Here is a 19,754-nt window from a genome sequence, read left to right on the forward strand (position 1 = left end):
ATCTAGGTGCTAATTTTTTCCAGTAGAATTGTGTATTGTGTCCATCAGTAGACAGAACTGAAAAGAAAGGAATGAAAACTTTTTTTTTTCTTTCTGTACTTGTCTGTCTGCTATAGTGTATCAGGCAGCCCTTCATGTTTAGTTGCCTTGATATAGCTGTCTGCTGTAGGGGGCCTGCCTTGCTGGACTCAGTGATCTCTAGAGGTCCCTTCCAGCCCCTACAATTCTGTGATTCTGTGATTCCAGCAGTTGCTGAAGAGACTTAAAAATACTAGAGTCATGAAATTATTAAAATAAAAGCCCTTTCAGAACTTGAATGATTTTGAATGTCTCTCTTTAACAAAAAGAGTCATTTTTCAAGCTCCAGTTCCCTGCAAGATGCCTTGCCTGCAGAGGAGATGGCCTCATCAGCGCTGGAGGCAAAGCTGCTGAATCATCCCTAATGAATGTTCAGGGGGAAAATCCTGCGGGGATAATCAAGTGGACTCTGGCCTTCATTTGTGTTATGGACATTTAAAAAAAAAAAAAAAAGTTAAGCATCTAACTAGAGATTGTATATGGGTAGCTTGATTTTTTTTTTTTCTAACTTATTTTTCTGCTTTATTTTCTTACCAAAAATTTGCTTCCTGTAGGTTTGTGCCAGAGCTTGAGATGCATTAGAGTTGCAGGGAAGATCTAGCTCCCTCTGCCACATCTGTGTGCTTTTTCACATAGTTCTCAACTTGTATGACATGCCTTGCTTGGGAATTGTGGTTCTGATCTGGTTTTAACTAGCTTATCCTTTAGAAATTACTTGGTAATCATCTCCTCCATCTTCCACCTTTGTTTCTTTGAGCTTATTTGTGTCTAGTGGTGGTGAGCTCATGGAGGACATCTTGAGTATTCCTGCATTCTGGGAGTTGTCTGTACCTTATCAATGAAGAGAAGACCTTAGTACTCTAATATTTACTCCCTGGTGGCAGTGTGTCCTCTGAAGAGATGAGGATCATATTTTCATTTTCTTTCTGGAGGCAGTTGGAGGCGGAGTTTTTAAGTTTGTGTCACCACTTCATTGACACACTCTAGAGTTTTCAAGGTGCCTATCAGCCCCTCTTCAAGGCTGTTGTGTGTCTGCATGCATTGCTGAGTGGCGGGTGTAATTTAGGCTTCCAAATATTTTGCAGTAATTCCCAGTGAGAAGAAAGCTAAGGAAACTGAGATAACAGGATTGGAAACAGGCAGGGAATATGGGGGGGAGGGCTTAGGGGGTGTTTGAAGTTCATCACAGATGAGCAGGAAGTAACTGGAACGGCTGGCTCTTAGGCAGATGACATGTAGCACACATCTTGGGGAGTCGAGGGCAGTGGATGCTGTTCACAGGCTGGAGATGACAAGGAACCTGCTCACTATCAATTCTGTGATGGTATGGAATGTATGTTGAGGTCTCAGGGCAGCCTGTTTATATTGGTCAATGCAGTATCTTCCAGTTTGCTTATCTGGGAATTTGGAAATCCCCATTGTCCCTAACCCACCATAACCCTGCTGTCTGTTGTCTGGAAAAACTTTGTTGCTTTTATTGGTCACAGGTTGACCAGTCTTCTGTGTGAGCTGTGGGATGGAGAGGCTTGGCCTGAGTTTCTCCTCATGGTATAATGAGAACAACATAATGATCAAAATTAGCAAAACTAAGATGCATTTGAAAGAATGAATTTGAAGCTATATTTTTAATACAGATTTTTGAATTTTGCTTCTGCTTTATTGACACAGACTAAATGGCAGAAGATCATGGTTGCACAGAAAGAAGCGTATATTGTTACTCTATAGGAGCCTCTCCTCCAGCCTCTAGGAAATCTTTGTGTGCTTCATGCACAGATGGGTTCTGTGTGAGTTTTGTGTTATTTTCTGAGGCAGCAGATAGTGTAGCCTGTGACAGACTGAGCTTTGAGATGTTCTGATCAGTTTTTTCCCTGGACCAAAGAGAAAATCTGATTTTCTCAAAGCACAGAATAATTGTGAGTGTGTTGTTTTCTGGTCAGCCGGATTTTTAACCTTCTGTTTAGCCTTGAGCTTAATAGTCAGATAATTGCTTAACTTGTAAGGCTCTATCTAGTGCATGCTTTGTGCTTTGCTCATCCCATCCATTTTGGACTTACTGCACAGACAGAATCTTTTTTTCTCTGTGCTAGTTCCAAGTCAACCTTGTTAACTTTGCACTGACACAAAGAAAAACAAATGTATGTTGCTAATCTAAAGTGCTCCTTAAATTATTAAGCCTTATCTTTATAGATGGAGTCTGTGTGCTTTGTTCAGCTTAGTTCAAGGAATTTATATTCTCCAGAGACTTCTGGCTCTCCGTGGTATAAGCTGTTAAGTGTTGCGCTCTAACCCTGCAGCAGATGAGTCTGTAATGTTGTCATGCCTTCCTGAGTCCTCCTTCCTTTAAGCAATCTTTGTGAGGTGTTGCAGAAGAGAGATAGCAGAACAGTGATGTTGAGTCCCAGCTTCACTGCTTGTGCCTGCTGCGTGTGTGTGTCACTGATAACAGGCTGTCAGGACAGCTGTTCCACTTTCAGTGATGACAGTCCAGCTAGCAAAGGAGCAGAGGCTCCATCTCTTCTCAGTGAAATCAGCAGCCTGTCTGGCTGAGCAGGTAAGGAGAAGGCATAGCAGCCATACTGTGCAATGTGACTTCTGGTGCTTTGTGTGCATTCTGCTTTGTGAGATGGGAGGGAAATTCTTCCCAGGTGGGTAGGTAACCTTTGAAAGATAATAGCAATGGTTTCTTTTCCTGTGAAAGCTGAACCTAAAACCTGTTTGCTTTCTTTCTTCTCTCCTGCTGCTGAATAGTCAGTGAATCCTTACATTGTGAAGCTCTCTATCGTAGATGATGAGGCTACGCTCAACGTGAGTATTTGACTTAATTATTTGGTGCTGCTGGGGATGCTTTTCCATGTGAGAGGTTAACAAATGCAATCTTAATGTCTGGTGCAAAGAGGATCTGGGAGCAGTGCTGCTGCAAAGAGCACCTGTATGATGGGTTTCTGCACTATTGTATGTTAGGTAACTCCAGATTTGGACAGTTTGTTCATCAGTTAAATGATGAGGGTGGTTAAAAGACTAGGTAGCGAAGAACATCCTAAGGTTGGTCTATGAGACATTTGTTAAATGTATGTTCCTTGCTGTCACTTACCAAGGATGGCTTTTGCCAAAGGGCATCTGCTCTGCAGTGCTGTAGTACCAGATTTCTACAAGTCCTTAACTCATTTACTGTAGCTCCCAAATCAAGAGTCCCCAGTCATACTTTACATTGTAGATGCTGCCTAAATTTTGTACTTGAGCATCGATACAGAAGTGTCAGTGCACTACCAGCTAGGAGAGATGTGGGTTTGGAAACTTTCCTTTAGGCATGAAGTAAAAGTGAACTATGTGCTAACTGAAGGATGAGAGCAACTATTTTGAGTTAATTTAATTGGCTCGTCAGAGAGGGAGGACCAGTAACTGGGGAGTGGTGGAGGCTGTTGACAAGAAATGACAAGGTCCTTAGTGTTTATGGCCTTTGTTTTGAACCTTCGGATATCTTTCCTCTAACACACACTTCCTTCTGGAGTTGTTGCCACTTTGAGTTTTCTTGAGTGAGTAAGGTATGCCTGGTGGCCCAAGCAGAATAAACTTGCTCCTCTGAACTTAGATAAATAGATATTCAACTTTAAATTTTTGTGCCTTTTTTTTTTTTAGGTTGTGCTTTTGTTGTGTAAGTGTATTTTATTAATTCAAACAGCTGCAGGGGGAATTCTTACCATAGTATGATGCTATCTTTGAGGGAAGGGGTGCTAATTTGTGTTCAGTGTTTGTTTTCCTGCGTTACAGTTTATATTACAAACTTTTTAAAACTCTTCTTGCAGGGAATGGGACTTGTAATTGCCCAGGCTTTATCAGAGTACAACAGGTAAAACATTAACATCTCTTGTTTTCAAATGCATGTTAATTGCATTCCATTTCAACATACTTTTTTGAGTTAACTTATTAGTCCCTTACCAGTCCTGATGCAGCTGGAGAGGCAGGGAACAGTTTCATGCTTTGAGGTACTTCTGCTCAGTTGTTGTCATTGTAAGTATAAATACATCTGTACCAGCTGTGCTTCAGGACAGATTTTGCTGAAGGGGGAAATTTCTATTGTATGTTTTTCCTGTTGTGGATTTTACTTCTATGAACTTTGTGTAAAATCTTATGGCCCAGGAGAAAAGATAAATCATTTGCTGGGGACTTCTCTTATTTAACTGAAAACTGCTCTACAAACAGATTATCTGGGGCTGTTCACATGCCAGATCAGAGGTAATGTATAGTCTTGCAAGCGGTGGGCAGCAATAACTCTTTCTGAGAAAAGAGCCAGGAAGCCAGCAGGAGGGATTCCAAGTTCCCAATGTCACTTTAATAAGTAACAATACAAAATATCTAAGTTTTCCTCAGAAAAAATCTCTTCAGAAAATTTGGCAACACGTAGCAGTTTTACGTGAGTAACCCTAAGTTTTGGGCAGAAGAATTCTAAAAGTATCCAGGAAGTTTTTTTAATTCTATTTGAATGTACACTGTTACAGATATACCTGCAAGATTATGCAAGTCAAGAAATTGTGCAAATATATTAAACATATTGGGTTTTTTGTTTTACACTCACTCACTTTCTTTTATTCTGACAAAAGTTGTCTTGGGCTGTGGTTTGTTTGCTTATCTTTCTTTCCCCTTGGAATTTTAGAACTGTTTTCTTTGCATGATGCAGAATGTGTAGTTGGATTCCTTTATGAAAGACAGAATAAATGGCTATGTGAGCTCTGCTAGCCCATTTCAATGTCATCTGAAGCAAAGAGCCTAACATATTTGTTGACTTCTTGTTCCAAATCCAGTCTAGTCAAGGGCCTCCTGCTCCTGTCATGTTTCTGGACCATGTCTGTGTGCATGGTCTGATGCTTGCTTATGTTGTCATGCTTACTAGACTGTTCAGGAACATCCTTGTGCTTTCTAATATGCCCTGGAAGTAAGGCAGGTAGGAACAGACAGCTGTCAGCAGAGCAGTTCATTGAATCACCTTTCAACCTGTCATCTTCTGGGGAGAGGAATATAGGATCCGGCAGGATTGGGCTGAACCTCTCTAACGGTCTTCGTGGGTTCTCCTGGCCATGGTGATTAAGTGTGGTTTATTCTAGCTGATGATAATTGAAATAAAAGTACCCTGTAGTTACAGGCTGTGTTCACGTGGTTTGTAGTATACTGTGTGTTAGTTCAAGACAAAATTTCTGGAGTCACTTGATACACCCCTGGTGTTAGTCCAGGCTGGATATATCCTGTGTAACAGCACAGACATTGTTCAGAGTCACATCTTTCAGCACCCTCACTTTATCCCTGAACAGTTTGCAGATATTTTGATATCCTCTCCTCCTCTTTTACTGGCTGCTTAAACAGGAATTTTGAATGTTGGAACTTTCTCCCACCTGCATCCTAATCAGATGAAGTTGTAGTGTGGGGATTTAGAGAAGAAAACTGTAGTTACCTTTCTAAGCTTGAAGCTTCATCCTGATTTCTTTGTTCAGGCAATACAAAGATAAAGAAGAGGAGCACCAGAGTGGTTTCTTCTCAGCCCTAACTAACATGGTAAGCAAAGATGCAGTGTTGTCCTATTCTTAAAATAGGGACTTCCTGAAGGTTCAGCAGGTGGGTGAGAGTTTCCAAAAACTCAGCTTAGAATGTATTTCTGTAGGAAGGATGCACTGATATGATCTAAACCAAATACAGCTGAGGTAACTGTATCCTGAGGAGCATACTGCTGTCTGGATGAGAAAATAAAGAGTAGTTCAGTGATGACAGCTATCTGTCAGGAGTGATGTGGGTAAAACTGCTGTGCTTTGGGGCACACTGACAGGAAGTGATCTCTCATAGAACCACAGGCCAATCAAGGCTGGGATTTAAAATACAGAGTTTTTCTGTGACCTGACAGATTAAGCATTGGGCAGCTACAGAAGAACAAAACATGTGCTTGTATATGATCATCCTGTTCTGTCCTTTGTGGAGCTTCCCCAGTTGTATTTCACTGGTTTTGGAATGTAAGTTGCATTTGTGCTGTTGGATGAGACCACATCTCACAGGGCACTTCTGGCTTAGTTGAATCTGTCTTCCCTCTTGTTGTTGAATAGCTTTCAAAAATTCCTCCTCTGCTATACTTCTTCTCTCCATAGGTGGGCAGCATGTTCATAGCAGATGCTGATGAGAAGATATCAGTCCAGTAAGTGTACAGATGTTATTTGCACAATGAGTGACAGTTCACTGCTCTGATCAACGTGATCTTCCCCATCATGGAACTGTTTCAATGTAATGAAACAAATAAAAAGGGCAAGTGATAAATACCAGGGTGTGTTGTGTCTGTGCAGACCTCTACCCTGAAAAGGGCTTTGAAGAGGAAAACATTGCTTCAGAGTGAGTAACAAGGAAGACGTTCTGCAGGAGAAGAGCAGTGACTGTAGTTGAAATCTAAAAATAGATGTATTTGTGCACTGCTCAGTACTACTAATAATGAAAAAAAAGTGGTTTGCAGAGTTTAAAATGGTTGGGAAAAAAATATTCTTTCAGAAGCTTTGCTCTCAGGATTCTCATCTGGAGTTAGCCCTTAATTAACTGTGCTCTTGTCTGTGTCCTTTCCACAGAACTAATGAAGCAATCCTTCTGGCCCTCTATGAAGCTGTCCACTTAAATCGGAACTTCATTACAGTTCTGGCACAAGTGAGTTTCAGTACTATGTTTGCCTTTTTCTTTCTATTAGATGTCTTTTGAAATTAAAAAGTCAGTAATTGAATTGGTGAAAAGGTAAGTTTTGGGGTTTTTTTGTTTTTTTTTTTTCACCCTCTGGGTGCTTGTCACAGATGTAGATGGGTGCAAAAGATGGAAAAACAAACCAGGGACTGGATTTATTTCTAGGAGATGCTTCCTGCCTTGCCAGAAAATGCTTGAAGTGTTGAGGGCACAGCTCGTGCTAGGAGCCATTTTTCCCACTGAATGGAAGGGCTGTGTAGAGTTCTTTCTGTGTTTTTGTCATACTGCCATAAGGAGGATATAGTGAGTTTACTATGGCAGTAAGAGTGCTACAACTATTGGAGCAATTCATACACATGATAAATTAGAGATGAGGGAAAGAAGCTGATCCAGCTCCAAGCTGTATTAATTTTTCTGTCTGGATGTGCACATACCACATGTTGTTGTTTGTGTAGGTATCCTTCACATAGGAACTGATCAATGACTGCTCTCACAACAGAGCACTTCTTGTGCTTTTTATGGTGAAGAAGCAGAGCTGTAGCAGCATTCTGAGAAGCAATGGGGGCTGCTCTGTACCTCTGAACACAGAGCTCTGGATGCTTTTTATAATCAGTATATGAGTTTGCAAAGGCAGTTGCAATGAGGGAGAAATACTGAGTCTGTTTAATCTGATGATGATGTTGTGGCTGGCTGTAGGAATGGCTTGATGAGTTTGAGAAGGCATTACAGTTTAGTATGGTAATTTTGTTTTTTTCAAGTACTGCTAGTAATCTGTGGGAAAAAAAACACATTAAAACAGTTAAGGCCTTTCCCCAGCTACTTCAGCTCATCAGAGTGCAGCAATACATGCAGAACAACTTTAAAGTAAGGCTGATGGAGCACTGGAACAGACTCCCCAGAGAAGCTGTAGAGTCTCCTTCTGTGGAGATATTCAAGACCCATCTGGGTGCCTACCTGTGTGGCCAATTGTAGGGAACCTGCTGTTGCAGGGGGATTGGACTCAATCTCTTCAAGTGTCTTCCACCCCCTATGATTCTGTGACTCTGTGTAATGTACTACTAGCTAGATACGTGGCACAAAGGAGGGAGTGGTCCTCTGGGGAGCTCCTGGCATTGGTGTTGATGGCAGAAGACTGATAGGCAGAACTATGAACTCTTTAGAAAGCTTCTGTTCTGGGGCTGGTTAAGTCGCTCAAGTTCTTTGCTTTTTGCAGGTTGTTCATTCCAACTGCCTCCGAGAGACTTCTGCTTCTAGTTGTGTAATACCAATTCAGGCCTTTATGTGGCCAGGATATCCCTGAGGGAGAAGAGGGATAAGAGGAGAATGGGAAAAGAGCAGCTGGCGTAAAAGCTCTTGCATTAATAATGAAAAAATAAGCTAGTTATTCGTGAAAGTGGTAGCTGAAGCAGCCACTGTTTAGTGGACCTGATTGAAGTTTGGTTCTAATGTTGTTCTTGGGTGGATTGCCTGTAATCCCTTTTTTAAGAGATGTCAAGGTAGGGCATACTGTCTTTTGAGAAACTTCGTGAAAGCTGATGAAAGCTCTTGGTTGTATCCATTGCTGAAACAGGGACTGTGTGAATGACTACCTGCTCCTTTGAGAGCTGAGGTATAGCTGTGATGATGCCTGAAGTGTTAATTGTTTTTGTGTTTACTAGCTTGTTGGTCCTCAGTTTTTGCTGCTAGGTGGCACTATTATCTCTTAACTGACAGTTAATTTTTGGGGAAAGGGAAGGTAAACACTATAGCAAAATATATGAAAGCAAACATGTTTTATGTAAGATTTTCAATGGAAAACTGGATCTTAAATTTTCAATTAGTACACGTAATTTACAGTTGCCTTTAACTGGTGTAGTATATGTCTGTGCTTCCCATAAAATACACATATTTATGGTTGCTCATAAAACGAGATATTCAAGGACAGTGGAAGCTATCCACTTGTGAAGAAAGAACTAATGTCAAACCAGTAGTTCTATATCTCTTTCCTTTTTGAAATTGTGATGATGTATTTAGGCAGATGATACATTTATGTAAAACTTGCCCTATGAAATGGACGCTCTGCTTGGCAGGCAGACTTAAAATAGCGTGGCAGATTGCCATCTTCGGATGGATCTGGGAGCTTACAAAGAGTAAAGTCAAAGCAGTAATTAGGCAGGCAACTATTAGCAAAGATGAAATGGGCTGAGTAACTGACTGATGGAAGCAGAGAGGATCAATAATGGTAGTGTTCTTTATGTTATGCACTCTTTTCCTCTGGTGTCTGAGCTTTACAGAGAGAAACAAAGAAATAAATTATCATCTTTGAATATGAGCAGGTGGAGGGCAAGGGGGTAGAAGAATTTGCTTTTAGGAAGTGAAATAAAAGGGTTGTAGAGGAAGACTTCAAATGCACACCCTTGGGTTGGCTTTGGTGTGATGAGAAGCTGTAAACAGTGTAGACTTCTGCTTGCCTTTTCCTCTTCTGTGCTGGAGAAGGGCATGTTATCTGTCTGTTGGGGACAGCTAGTGCTTTGTGATATATTTGTATGTTTTGCTGAGTAAATTAATTGATTTACAGTTTAATTGTAGGTATCCAAGGTTGTAAAGCGTAGCTTTCCTTTTCGAAGGAGAGTTTGAAGTTTCCTGAGATTTCACTGAAGATGTGTCTGTTGTGTGAGAGTGTGGAACAGTACAAGCAGTGATCCATGTGACTTAGCCACAGGGAAGCTATTAACCTGTGTATGTTTGGGACTTGTGTTTTCTGTTAGAGCCATCCTGAAATGGGGCTGATGACAACACCAACAAGTCCAATTCCAACCACGCCTGTCACTCCACTTGGAACCACCCCGCCTTCTTCGGATGGTAAGAAATGTAGTGATCTCCTGGGGATGAACAATTAACAAATAGCTGGCGAAGCACTTCCTCAAGATAGCAACTAATGAGGTCTGTCTGGTGCAGATGTAACCTGGTGTTCTTTTCCTGGGGAGATCTGCCCTACTGAACACAAGCGAGAAATATTATTTGGCATGATTTTAATTGTTTGAAAGATGTGTAGCGTAGTTTCTCTTTTGCCTTGTGTATTTCTTAATGAGGTTGTGTTGATGTTCCTTCTCAAAACAGTGTTGTCCCTGTATCTGCATGAAGTTGCACCCAACCTGTTACTACATAGGCTTTTGCTTTTGAGTATTTCTAGTGTCAGGTTCTCTGCCTGGGATTATTTGTCATTGGAGCAGATTTGCAGAGAGTTGCAGTTTGCCATTAATGCACTTGTCCCCAGCTTTGAATTAACTGGGATTTGATTCCAATCTGGGAGTTGAGATATTCCTCCCTCTCGTTGTCTTTTGTCTCTCAGGATTTGTAAATGACTGCTTGTGCTGAGATCTAAATGAGATGTTATGTGCCTAAATAAATGTACTTTTAAAATAATTGAAAATAAAACCCTTCTTGTTTGTCATGGATTGTTGCAGTCCAGTTTAAGAGAAGAAATAAAACGGCCACCTACTTTAATGGCATAGATCTGAAGAAAGAATTCAGAGGAAGAATAGAGTCACTTTGAGTAGAGCACAATTTGGAAATGTTTAAGGGACCAAGCAGCCTGGGTTACTTAGCTATATCAGCTATTCAGGTCATTTGATATCCTGGTTAAAGATGATCCTCCTTGTGGATGAGTTCTGTCTGGTTACCATGGATATCAAAAGCTTCAGTTAAAAAGCTCCCTATGTCTCAAGTCTCCCTGTGCTTGTGTGCTACACGTTTTGTGCAACATAAAATGTAGAGGGACGGGCATTTTGTAGGCTTGTGTTCAACATGTACGTTGCAAATGTATCCACACCCACGCTGTATTATACAACTGAAAGAACTGATGCTTAACCACATCTACAGCTTGCTCATATTCTCTCTCTTTTTTTTAATTTATTTACCAAAAAACAAAAGCAAAGCAAAAACTCCATCCTGCTTTCAGCAGAGGCAGTGATGTTAAGGAGCTTGAGGCTTCCTTCTGCATGCAAGGTTATTAAGTTTAAGGACTGGAATTGATCTTAGCGTGCAGGAATTACACCAGGAAGCATTCCTTATTTGTATTAGCTGTCACCTTGATGATCTCTACACTGTGATTATTATTATTTTTGGTTTTTGTTGACCTCAGCGTAGTTATATTTGAGTGGTGCTTCTTTAGTACTGCTGTTATTTTAAAGGTATGTCAGAATTTTCCTCATTTTCTCATGTCTTGCAACTCAGCTTTAAAACTTGCCTGTGGCTGAGAGTTAGTAAGAGGCATTTTGACTTCGGAATGAAAAGATTGCTTTCTTATTTTTCATGCATTTGAAAGAATAAAAGCATGGTTGAATTATTTCTAAGTTTCAGCAATGTGTAGAAATTCGTCTGATTTTCAGGCACTTTTTAATGCTGACTGGAATTAAAAATGGGTTCATATTCTGGTTTGAAATTTCTATGGTTGTAAGCCTTTAATGTCAATTAAAGCCTTTTTAAGTTTCAGAGTGTTTGGGTAAAAAATACAGTGTCTGTGCCATGAACCTGGGTAGGCAGTGATGTGATCTTCAGAGTGATTTCCTCTTCTTTAAATGAGACTTTTTCTTGAAAGTGTTAATCCATAATATGTAAATCAAGTGTGCCTGTCCCCATAGTTTTCTAAATGTCACTTTACTTACTGTTGTTAAATATTCATTCATTGTGTTCATTGTAACAGCTTTGGAAGGATGTGCTGGAGATATAAATACATTTTTTCCAGTTTTTTAGTTAATTCCTCGAGCTGTTCGTAACACTGGGAGTTAAAGAGTTTTCAGTGTCATTGCTTGGACTTTGCCAACAAACTGACCATGCTAGCAACATGTTAGTTGTGCTGCAGTTTCAGGATTGAATGAACCAAAACAGCTCATGCTTGGGGATGTGCAGCCCTCAGAAGCTAAAAGCCCCATTATCATTTCTTTGATGTGATTTGAACAGCAAGGTTACATTGATCTATTTGGCCTGTTGTTTCCAAGGGCTACAATTTTGTATTCAAGGGGATTGTGTAATCCTGAGCTCCATGAGAACCTTTATTTACTGTGCAGTGGGTCTCTCAGTGCTCAGTTCTAAGAATCCTGCATTTTACTCTTGGCTCATCCCCTGCATCCTCCTGTGCCTGCATATCCTTTGGTTCCGGGGTAACTAACCTTATTTACGTCATTCCAGGGTTACGAGGTTTAAATCTTGAATTGTAAAATACACTGTTAAATCAAACCCTTTTCTCTTATGTGGAATTACATATGGGATCTAATTAGGTATTGGTGAGAATATCTTGAGCTCCCTAGGTTAGGAAAATTGATGAGTGCTAAAATAGCGAATTTATCTCTCCTGAAGTCACTAGAGCAGAACAGAGAAGGATATCACTGCAGAGCATCTCCTACCCTTAGGGCAGGAGAAAAGATTTTTGGGGTAGTACCAGTCTTCAAAACAAAATCTTTGCTGGGTGATCATATAGTAGGATGAAGAACTCAGGTGACCCTATAGATAAGTTGATTCTGTCCCAGACTTATGAGTCTGTGACTTTGTTCTCTGCATACTTCTGTTTTGTGTTTGTGGAGGGTAAGTGTGTCTTATCTGTTTTGTTCCAGTTATAAGCTCTGCAGAGCTACCTTTGGATGCTGATGTACAAACTAGCAACTTGCTGATAACCTTCTTGAAGTACAGCTCCATTGTGATGCAGGACACAAAAGGTAAATAAATTCTGTTGATGTAGCAAGCATTGTTTCTTGAAATGGGGAGGGCATAGGAACACATCTCCAGAAATAGAAGCCAACTGCAGTCCTTTTGGATGACTGAAGGTTAAACCTTCTGAGAAAACTAAACGATTTCTTATTGTGAGATAACAGTTATGTAAGACTAGGAGAGAATGAACGCAAACAGAAGAGAAGTCAACAATGGGAAGAATGTAGTAATAATAATAACAGTATGTAATAACCAAGCCTTTCCCTGTGCAGGAGTTGTCAGCACATCTGATTTCAAACCCTTGCTCAGAGAGGAGAAATCTTGCACTGGATAACTATATTTTAGAGAATGTTTAGTCTGACACATGAGGCAAAGATCAGTATTGGAAGGAAATATTGTCTTTGTCCTTTGGTACTTGCTGGTCAAACAGACAGATCTTTAATTATAAATGTGGCAGCAGTGATCTTCACTGTACTGACAATCATTTGCTTGATGAGATACGTTCCCATACTGTGCTTTTTGTTTCTTCTGATCACTTTGGAATGGTGTTCATCTCGTGTTGCTGGAGTTGAAGCTTGGTGGTGCTCTGCTACCTGAGGATCCTCTTGTGCTCAGTGATTGTAGGGCAGGACCACAGCGTGAACATAACAAGTGATCTTTTTTGCTGTATTTCAGCCCATTGCCAACTTACACTGCTTTAAGTTAAACACAATAGCTGAAGAAAAGTAGGAAGACTTCTGTAGAACTATGATACCTTGATTATTGAACATGATAAACGTTTGTGAAAGAACATGCTGTACAGGAGAGTTTTCTTGTGCACAAACTTGCAGGAAGTTGTTTCTAGCAGTCTTGTTCTTGTTCAGTATGCAAGCTACTTGAGGAAAAGGTGAATAATTGAAATTAGGACTAAAAAGCACTTCATGGCAGTATCTAGCATGTCCTTCAAAACCAAGGCAGAATCAGGTCTACCTCTGTTTTTTCTGAGAATTGTTGCTAACAGGTTGAATAAGATGCTGATAGAGGAGCATAATTTTTAGACTATTTATTCAAGTGTTTAACTACTCTTATTGTGAAAAAGCTTCAGGTGCATCCTAAGTTCTTTAGTGTGATTTAAATTAATTACTGCTTATCTTCCCCGAGACGGATATAGAGAATGGATAATTTCTTTCTTCTTTGTGACAACCGTTATGTATTTGAAGTCTGCTTTCATGTTTCCTCTTGCTTTTGTCTTTAAACTAAACCACCTCAATCTTTGTTCAGTCATTTTTTGTAGATTGTACACATGAGGAGGTGTACCAGCTCTCTAATTATTCTCATTTGCTTATTTCAGGGTTTCTCTTGCTGATCCAAGTCTATGGAACAATTTCATGTTTTTAAATTTAACTGTTGCACTTACTAGTCACTGTAGTATGGGAAATATGCATTGGTCCTCAGGAACTGCCAGATGAGATTAGTTTCAGATGGAATGAGATCTGATAGAGGTTCTTGCTAAGCAAGTCAATTCAAGATGAGTTTATTCTGTTATGTGACAGGGTACGATGCTTCTTTCTCTACCTTGGTGCTAGTATGTAAAACATCTGAAGGTTGTGTGGCTGATAGACAATGTCCTTGCCTCTGTGACAGATGGCAGTTTGTATCAGTAGTTCTACTGATCAATCATGTGCCTTCCAAACCGCTGCCTATTAATTCTAGTAAGGATATATTGGGTTCTGCCTAACTTTTTTTTCTTGCATAGAAGAAAGCATTTGACAACAGTATAGTAGCAAGGGGGGGAAAGGAGAATTTTATTTTCTCTCTGTCTTGAGACAGGTGGGAACACAAAGAGGAGACTGGTTTGTTCCACTTCCAGGACCAGGCAGCTGTTCCAGTTCTATCCCAGAGAGCATAATTTAATAGACAGCATTCTGCTAGATCCTCCTCTCTATTTCTCTCTTGTGCCAGTCAGAGGCAGCTGCATTGGGAGAAACAAAAGCTGTGTTATTTTTTTTTTCCCCATCTGTAAAATAGGGTTCATACTGCTACATCTCCCTGTGGGAAGTGGTCTGCTTTGTTCCTTTAATGAAGAGTGCTGTGAAGGTACAGAGCATTTGTGCGAGTAACTGCCTGTGTGGTTGCCCCATAACTGCTGAAAATGGCATGATCTTCACAACATGTTGGCTGAAGGCAGAGTACTTAGTGTGGAACAGGAGCCTTTACAGCATTGTTCCCAGAGAGGTGTTAACAGCACCTACAGAAATATACAGTGAGGCTTTACGATAGGAAAATAACAAGGCTCCAGTGTATCACAGTTCTTTGAAGCCATTTTTTCTGCTTTGCTAGGATAGAAAACTTTTCACTTACTCATTTAAGCTGAGATAAAGAGACATGGGAAAGATTTTTAACACTCCCATTTCAATATTCCTCTCCTCTTACTCAGTGTAGCAAGGTGAAATCAGCATAGTTCAATTGCTGGTTGCAGGACATGAGCAGGGTGGGACTCCTCTGGCTTAAAATGTTTAGTCCTTGCAGACATCATTCATTCATGGCTTTACATAGGGCAAACTGGGTCATGTCTGTCAGCAGTGGGGTTAAAGTTCAGGGCATGAATTCTCAACATGCTTGTTCTCCTGTGCTTTGCCTCTACCAAAACTTGGTTTGTTTCATAACCTACAGCAAAACTGATATCTCTCCATCTTACCTTAGAGAGTACGTATACATAAAAAGTACATATCCAGTGTGGCAGGCAGGCAGTGATTAACACCATTTATATAGAATATCTGTGAAAGTAAAACTGAATGAGAAAGAAGCCTCATTGATATTTACAGTGGTGATGGAGATTCAAATCAGAATCTTGACTGTTCACAGAAATAGTGGGGAAGACTTTATAGGATTTAGTGTCCAGGCTGGAGGGTGAGTGCCCAGTGGGGAGTACCTACACTATTAGCTGTTGTGGAGGAACAAGCATTAAAACTCTCCTAGTGCAAAAGCCTTCTCACTCTTCAGCATTGCCAAGTTTGTATGGCTCATGCAGGAATTGTTTTTCCTTCTTTGCAGATGAGCACCGGCTACACAGTGGCAAGCTGTGTCTGATTATCCTGACATGCATAGCAGAGGTAGGTTTCTTGCGAGACTCTTCAGCAGATGGTGTGTTTCAAGGCCCTGTCTGCATGCACATCCCCTGCCTCCTGTTCACTGGGAGCTGAAGATCTAAAGTGGCTGTTAGTAATGAGACCCTCAGGCACATAATGTTTTGCTGATAAATCTGATGCAATACTGTTAAAATATACTTAAAAATTGGATCATCGTATTTGGTTTAGCCAACTCAGGAACAAAGAGAGAAAACAGTGAACCTAAGCCTGTCTCACTTAGCTATTAAGTGCTTTTAGATGATTGTGTGAATGTCTTTCCTCTGTGTGGTGCTTGTGGTAATCATGGGCAGTGCTGTATCCTATCTGTTAGAGAAGGGTTTTATAAGTCTGAAAGAGTGTTACAGTTATAGAATGGTAGGAAAGCTGGCAGTAGAATGAGGAGACCAGCAGTCTGTGTCAGCAGTCCTGGTGAAGGTGCTCCAGTCTTATGGGAAACAGACAATAGTGGCCTGGCTAATGGCTTGTCCTGAATGGTGATTGAGTTTGTGGGGCATTTGCATTTTGTTTGCTTGCAAGTGAAGACCTTTCATTCTTAGCAAAGAATAAAAAGCAATGATATTGATAGACAGCTTGAGAATTCTGAAGTAGTGTTTCTTCAGGGTGCAGTCATATGCATTTCTGATATTTATAATTGATTTTGCCATGCAAGTGCCTTCTTCAGGTGGGCACGTAGATAATATAAGAAATGCTGTTTCTATGTATCAGGGGCATGCTTCAGCTTTGATATTAGAGAGTGTATTTAATACCTAATCTGAATGTGCATTGCCTGGAGTAATAGTTTGATTTGTAGCTGGGCTTGAAACAAGTTTTGCCTGAAGGGTGGGACAGCTGATCAACCCACTTGCTAGCACATGCGTGCAGGGACTTCTGGCATGATGGCTCCATCAAAAAAACAATAGAAACCTTTGTGGATAGAGTTACAGGGACTTGTGTGCATTATATAGCACTTGTTAAAATCTTGGTGCTGTAGCATGTACAGTCTATAGTTTTGATGAGCAAAGAAATAGAACAGAAAATAGACCTTGAAGAAAATAGCAAATAGTGCAGAGTGACGTGGAATTGAGATCAGGAAGATTTTGCCTTTGTGGGACTGAAGGCATGCCTGTGAATAAGAGGAGGTTTTGAGGGTGTTTTCAGCTTTATAGCTGCTCACTGGGAGCTCTGCACTGAAACACATGTGGGTTGAGAGGCAAGTGGAAGTTAGTGGGCAGGTAGTTTTTTATTCATCACTCTTTCCTTTTTTTTTTTTCTTCTTCTTTTCAATAGGATCAATATGCTAATGCTTTTCTCCATGATGACAACATGAATTTTCGAGTAAACCTCCACAGGATGGTGAGTTTTTCCTGTGGATGCTTTGCTTTTTCTCTTTGGGATGAGAGCATGGGATTCAAGTCCCTGTATGCTGAAAACTGTGTCATATATATCTAACCTAGATTGCTAAGGCATGTGGAAGTGCTGTCAGAAATGCAGCAGTTGGAGGATGATTTTAAAATCACTCCCAGAATGTCTCACTCCTTCAAAGGATAAAGAGCTGGTTGCACTGTTGTGAATTCGGAGACCTATGTAGCTGGAGAAGAGCTGTGTACTATGAGATCTCTGAGGAAATCTGCGATACAGAGAATGTTCTGCCTTAACCTTCAGCAAGCATTGGTCCTCATATGATATATTAATAGCCAGTTGGAGTTGCATTGAGTTCTCTGATTTTGGCTTATGCTTTCTCCTGAGGGTGGAGGATTCAGCTTCAAAGAGGAAAACATGTTTTCTGTATGTTTTTCCTGTAGGTATCAGTGGAGGAAGTGTCCTTATCTAGCTCATGGGGCTTTGTAGGCAGGGGTAACTGAGTCTTTCTCCTGACTTGATGCATTCTGTTTTTATGGTGCTGGTGATTGCCACCTCATCTGACACTGGAACAGTGTTCGGAAGTGTTACTAATCCAAGATAGAAATAAGCATAGTGTGAGGGTGCTAGTCTTTCCCACTTAACAGCAAACTTGCTGCCCTGTTAGCCTTTCTGGTTTACTGCAGTCAAAGCCAAAGCCATTTGATACTGCATGTGCTATTAAGAATGCAGATCAGACTTCCGAGTCAGGAGCAAATCGATAGGTTTTCAAGGGAAAGAAATTGCTATGTGATGTTTTTTGTTCTGGTATATAACAGTGCCCTGTAGTTACACACCTAGAATAACAAAAACCTGGTGGTCAGCGTGCTGAAAAGCAAGCAAAATTATTTTATTTCATTTGTGGCCTTCAGAACTAATATAAGTGAGATAGCAGTCAGAGAAAAAGACAGAGGGAATCTGTGCTGATGGTGGCATTTGCATGAAAAATACAATAATACACAGAATGGCACTTCAGGCTTATTCTGACTTCTTTTCATCTTTGTGTGTTTGAAGCCGATGAGGCATAGGAAGAAAGCAGCAGACAAGAACTTGCCCTGTCGCCCGCTGGTGTGTGCAGTGCTTGGTGAGTAGTGTTAGAGTGCCCACGTGCTTCCTGAAGAATCTTTTTGTTCTGCAGCAGAAATAGATGTGTAGATTAAGAGTAGGGGTGGATGGACTTAGAACTAAGGCAGTTAAGTAAGATTTCCAGCAACGGACGGTCCATTTCTCTACTTGGCTGCCTCATGGAGAAGTTAAGTCCAAGATTGCTGTTCTGTAGCAAGAAACCCTGTGTACATTTGCAGTAAGTTTTGCAGAAGCCTATCGGCCCTGAATATGTAGCAGTAGGGAGGGCAGATGATTAATAAATTCAGAGTTTTAAGTGATGGTAGTGACAGCTGGTCACAAGTACCATCTAGATGGTGAAATGAGAACAAACCTATGGAGAAGACAAATGCTTGTTGAGGAAGTCTTACTGGGCATTTAGCCTTTTCTGAGGGGAAAAAAAAAACCACAATAGGGTTGTCAGTATCAAGGATTGGTTTTGCTTGTGGATGAAGGCACAGCTGAAAGCTTTTCACACAGTGAATGATAAAATTATGAGACTCGTTGCCACAGAGGCCAAAAGTATAAATGGATACAGAGATAGATGGAGGCTGGCTTTTAAGCCCGATGAAATGGAAGCAGTCTTGGAGTCCAGCATTTTCAAAAGCATTTTATTGAAGGCACGGTGGAACAAATAGGGAATGAATCATTCTAGACTTCCCAGATACCATGTACTTTTGCCCTGGGCTTATTTTTTGTCACTATTCAGTCGTATTTCTGGGCTATTAGGACCCTTTGAGGTAATGTCTCCCAGTTGTTACCAGTGGCACAGCTTAAGCATTTTATGCTGAAGTGAGAACACATCTTTGATTAGTGTTTATTGGCTGAACTGTAGTAACTTCTCTTTTTCAATTGTATTTTTGAGTTCTTTGCTCACAGTGGGATAACTTAGAGACATTTTTTTGTTTATTTGCTGAAGGAGTCTTAAGCAGAACTGTAGTCTGTGTTAAGACCAGCCTAGATGTACTTGCTTCAGAATATATTTTGATGATAAATAGGTATTCTCGGTAAGATCTTCTCTGAAAGTAAACCTCTTTGTTGTGTGTTATTTCTGATGAGAATAATTTTTTAGAACGTGCTTCTCAAAGAACTTTTCCACTAGTGACAGGGCTTGAAATATGAGAGCAATTCCAAGCATCAGGATTCATGGTGTATTCTTCATTTGACTAGTACTGGTGGAAAACATGCCCTAAGTTTTCAGTATACTTTTTCATTCCAGAGGATGTCTAGTTCTCCTTCATCAAAAGAAAAATTAAAGTGTGTTTCTTCTAAGCAGGACTATTGGCTGGTAGGAAAGGTGGTAGGGATTAGTTTGATTTCCTCACTGTCTATTAGAATTTAACTGTGGCTAGCTCACTACTTACTTTATCATTTTCTTTTCCATCAGATTTAATGGTGGAGTTCATTGTGACACATATGATGAAAGAATTTCCCATGGATCTCTACATGTAAGTATCTGTAGGATGTCTCCTGGTTTCGTTCGAAGTTTGAATTTGGATGGAATTCTAGTCATGTAACAGTCTTCTGGCTGAAATAACATTTTGTGGGTGGTGGAGAGCAGGATGGCTTTTCATGAACTCTTCCAGCAACTTTTTCTACTTTTGAAATGCTCTGTGTGCCAGGAAATTTGAAAGCAAAATGAATTTCCACCTTTCAGGCTGATTTCCTAATCTACTTGATCAAATA

The 19,754-nt window shown here is 40.4% G+C and overlaps 1 protein-coding gene across 6 annotated transcripts in view; it reads left to right on the forward strand.

Annotated features, from left to right (window-relative positions):
- ARMH3 (armadillo like helical domain containing 3) overlaps positions 1-19,754 on the forward strand; it is a 106,316-nt gene that overhangs the window by 11,372 nt on the left and 75,190 nt on the right. For all 6 annotated transcript variants that reach the window (XM_090145377.1, XM_031597619.2, XM_090145381.1 and 3 more), the window contains exons 9-19: positions 2,827-2,883; positions 3,882-3,925; positions 5,562-5,622; positions 6,204-6,250; positions 6,669-6,744; positions 9,522-9,615; positions 12,366-12,467; positions 15,493-15,551; positions 16,854-16,919; positions 17,979-18,048; positions 19,456-19,516. In XM_090145377.1, the coding sequence (XP_090001503.1) occupies positions 2,827-2,883; positions 3,882-3,925; positions 5,562-5,622; positions 6,204-6,250; positions 6,669-6,744; positions 9,522-9,615; positions 12,366-12,467; positions 15,493-15,551; positions 16,854-16,919; positions 17,979-18,048; positions 19,456-19,516 (737 nt within the window). The remainder of the gene's footprint in view (positions 1-2,826; positions 2,884-3,881; positions 3,926-5,561; positions 5,623-6,203; positions 6,251-6,668; positions 6,745-9,521; positions 9,616-12,365; positions 12,468-15,492; positions 15,552-16,853; positions 16,920-17,978; positions 18,049-19,455; positions 19,517-19,754) is intronic.

Source organism: Phasianus colchicus, chromosome 8 (assembly GCF_987193195.1).
Source record: "Phasianus colchicus chromosome 8, bPhaCol1.hap1.1, whole genome shotgun sequence".
NCBI classification, from domain to species: domain Eukaryota; kingdom Metazoa; phylum Chordata; class Aves; order Galliformes; family Phasianidae; genus Phasianus; species Phasianus colchicus.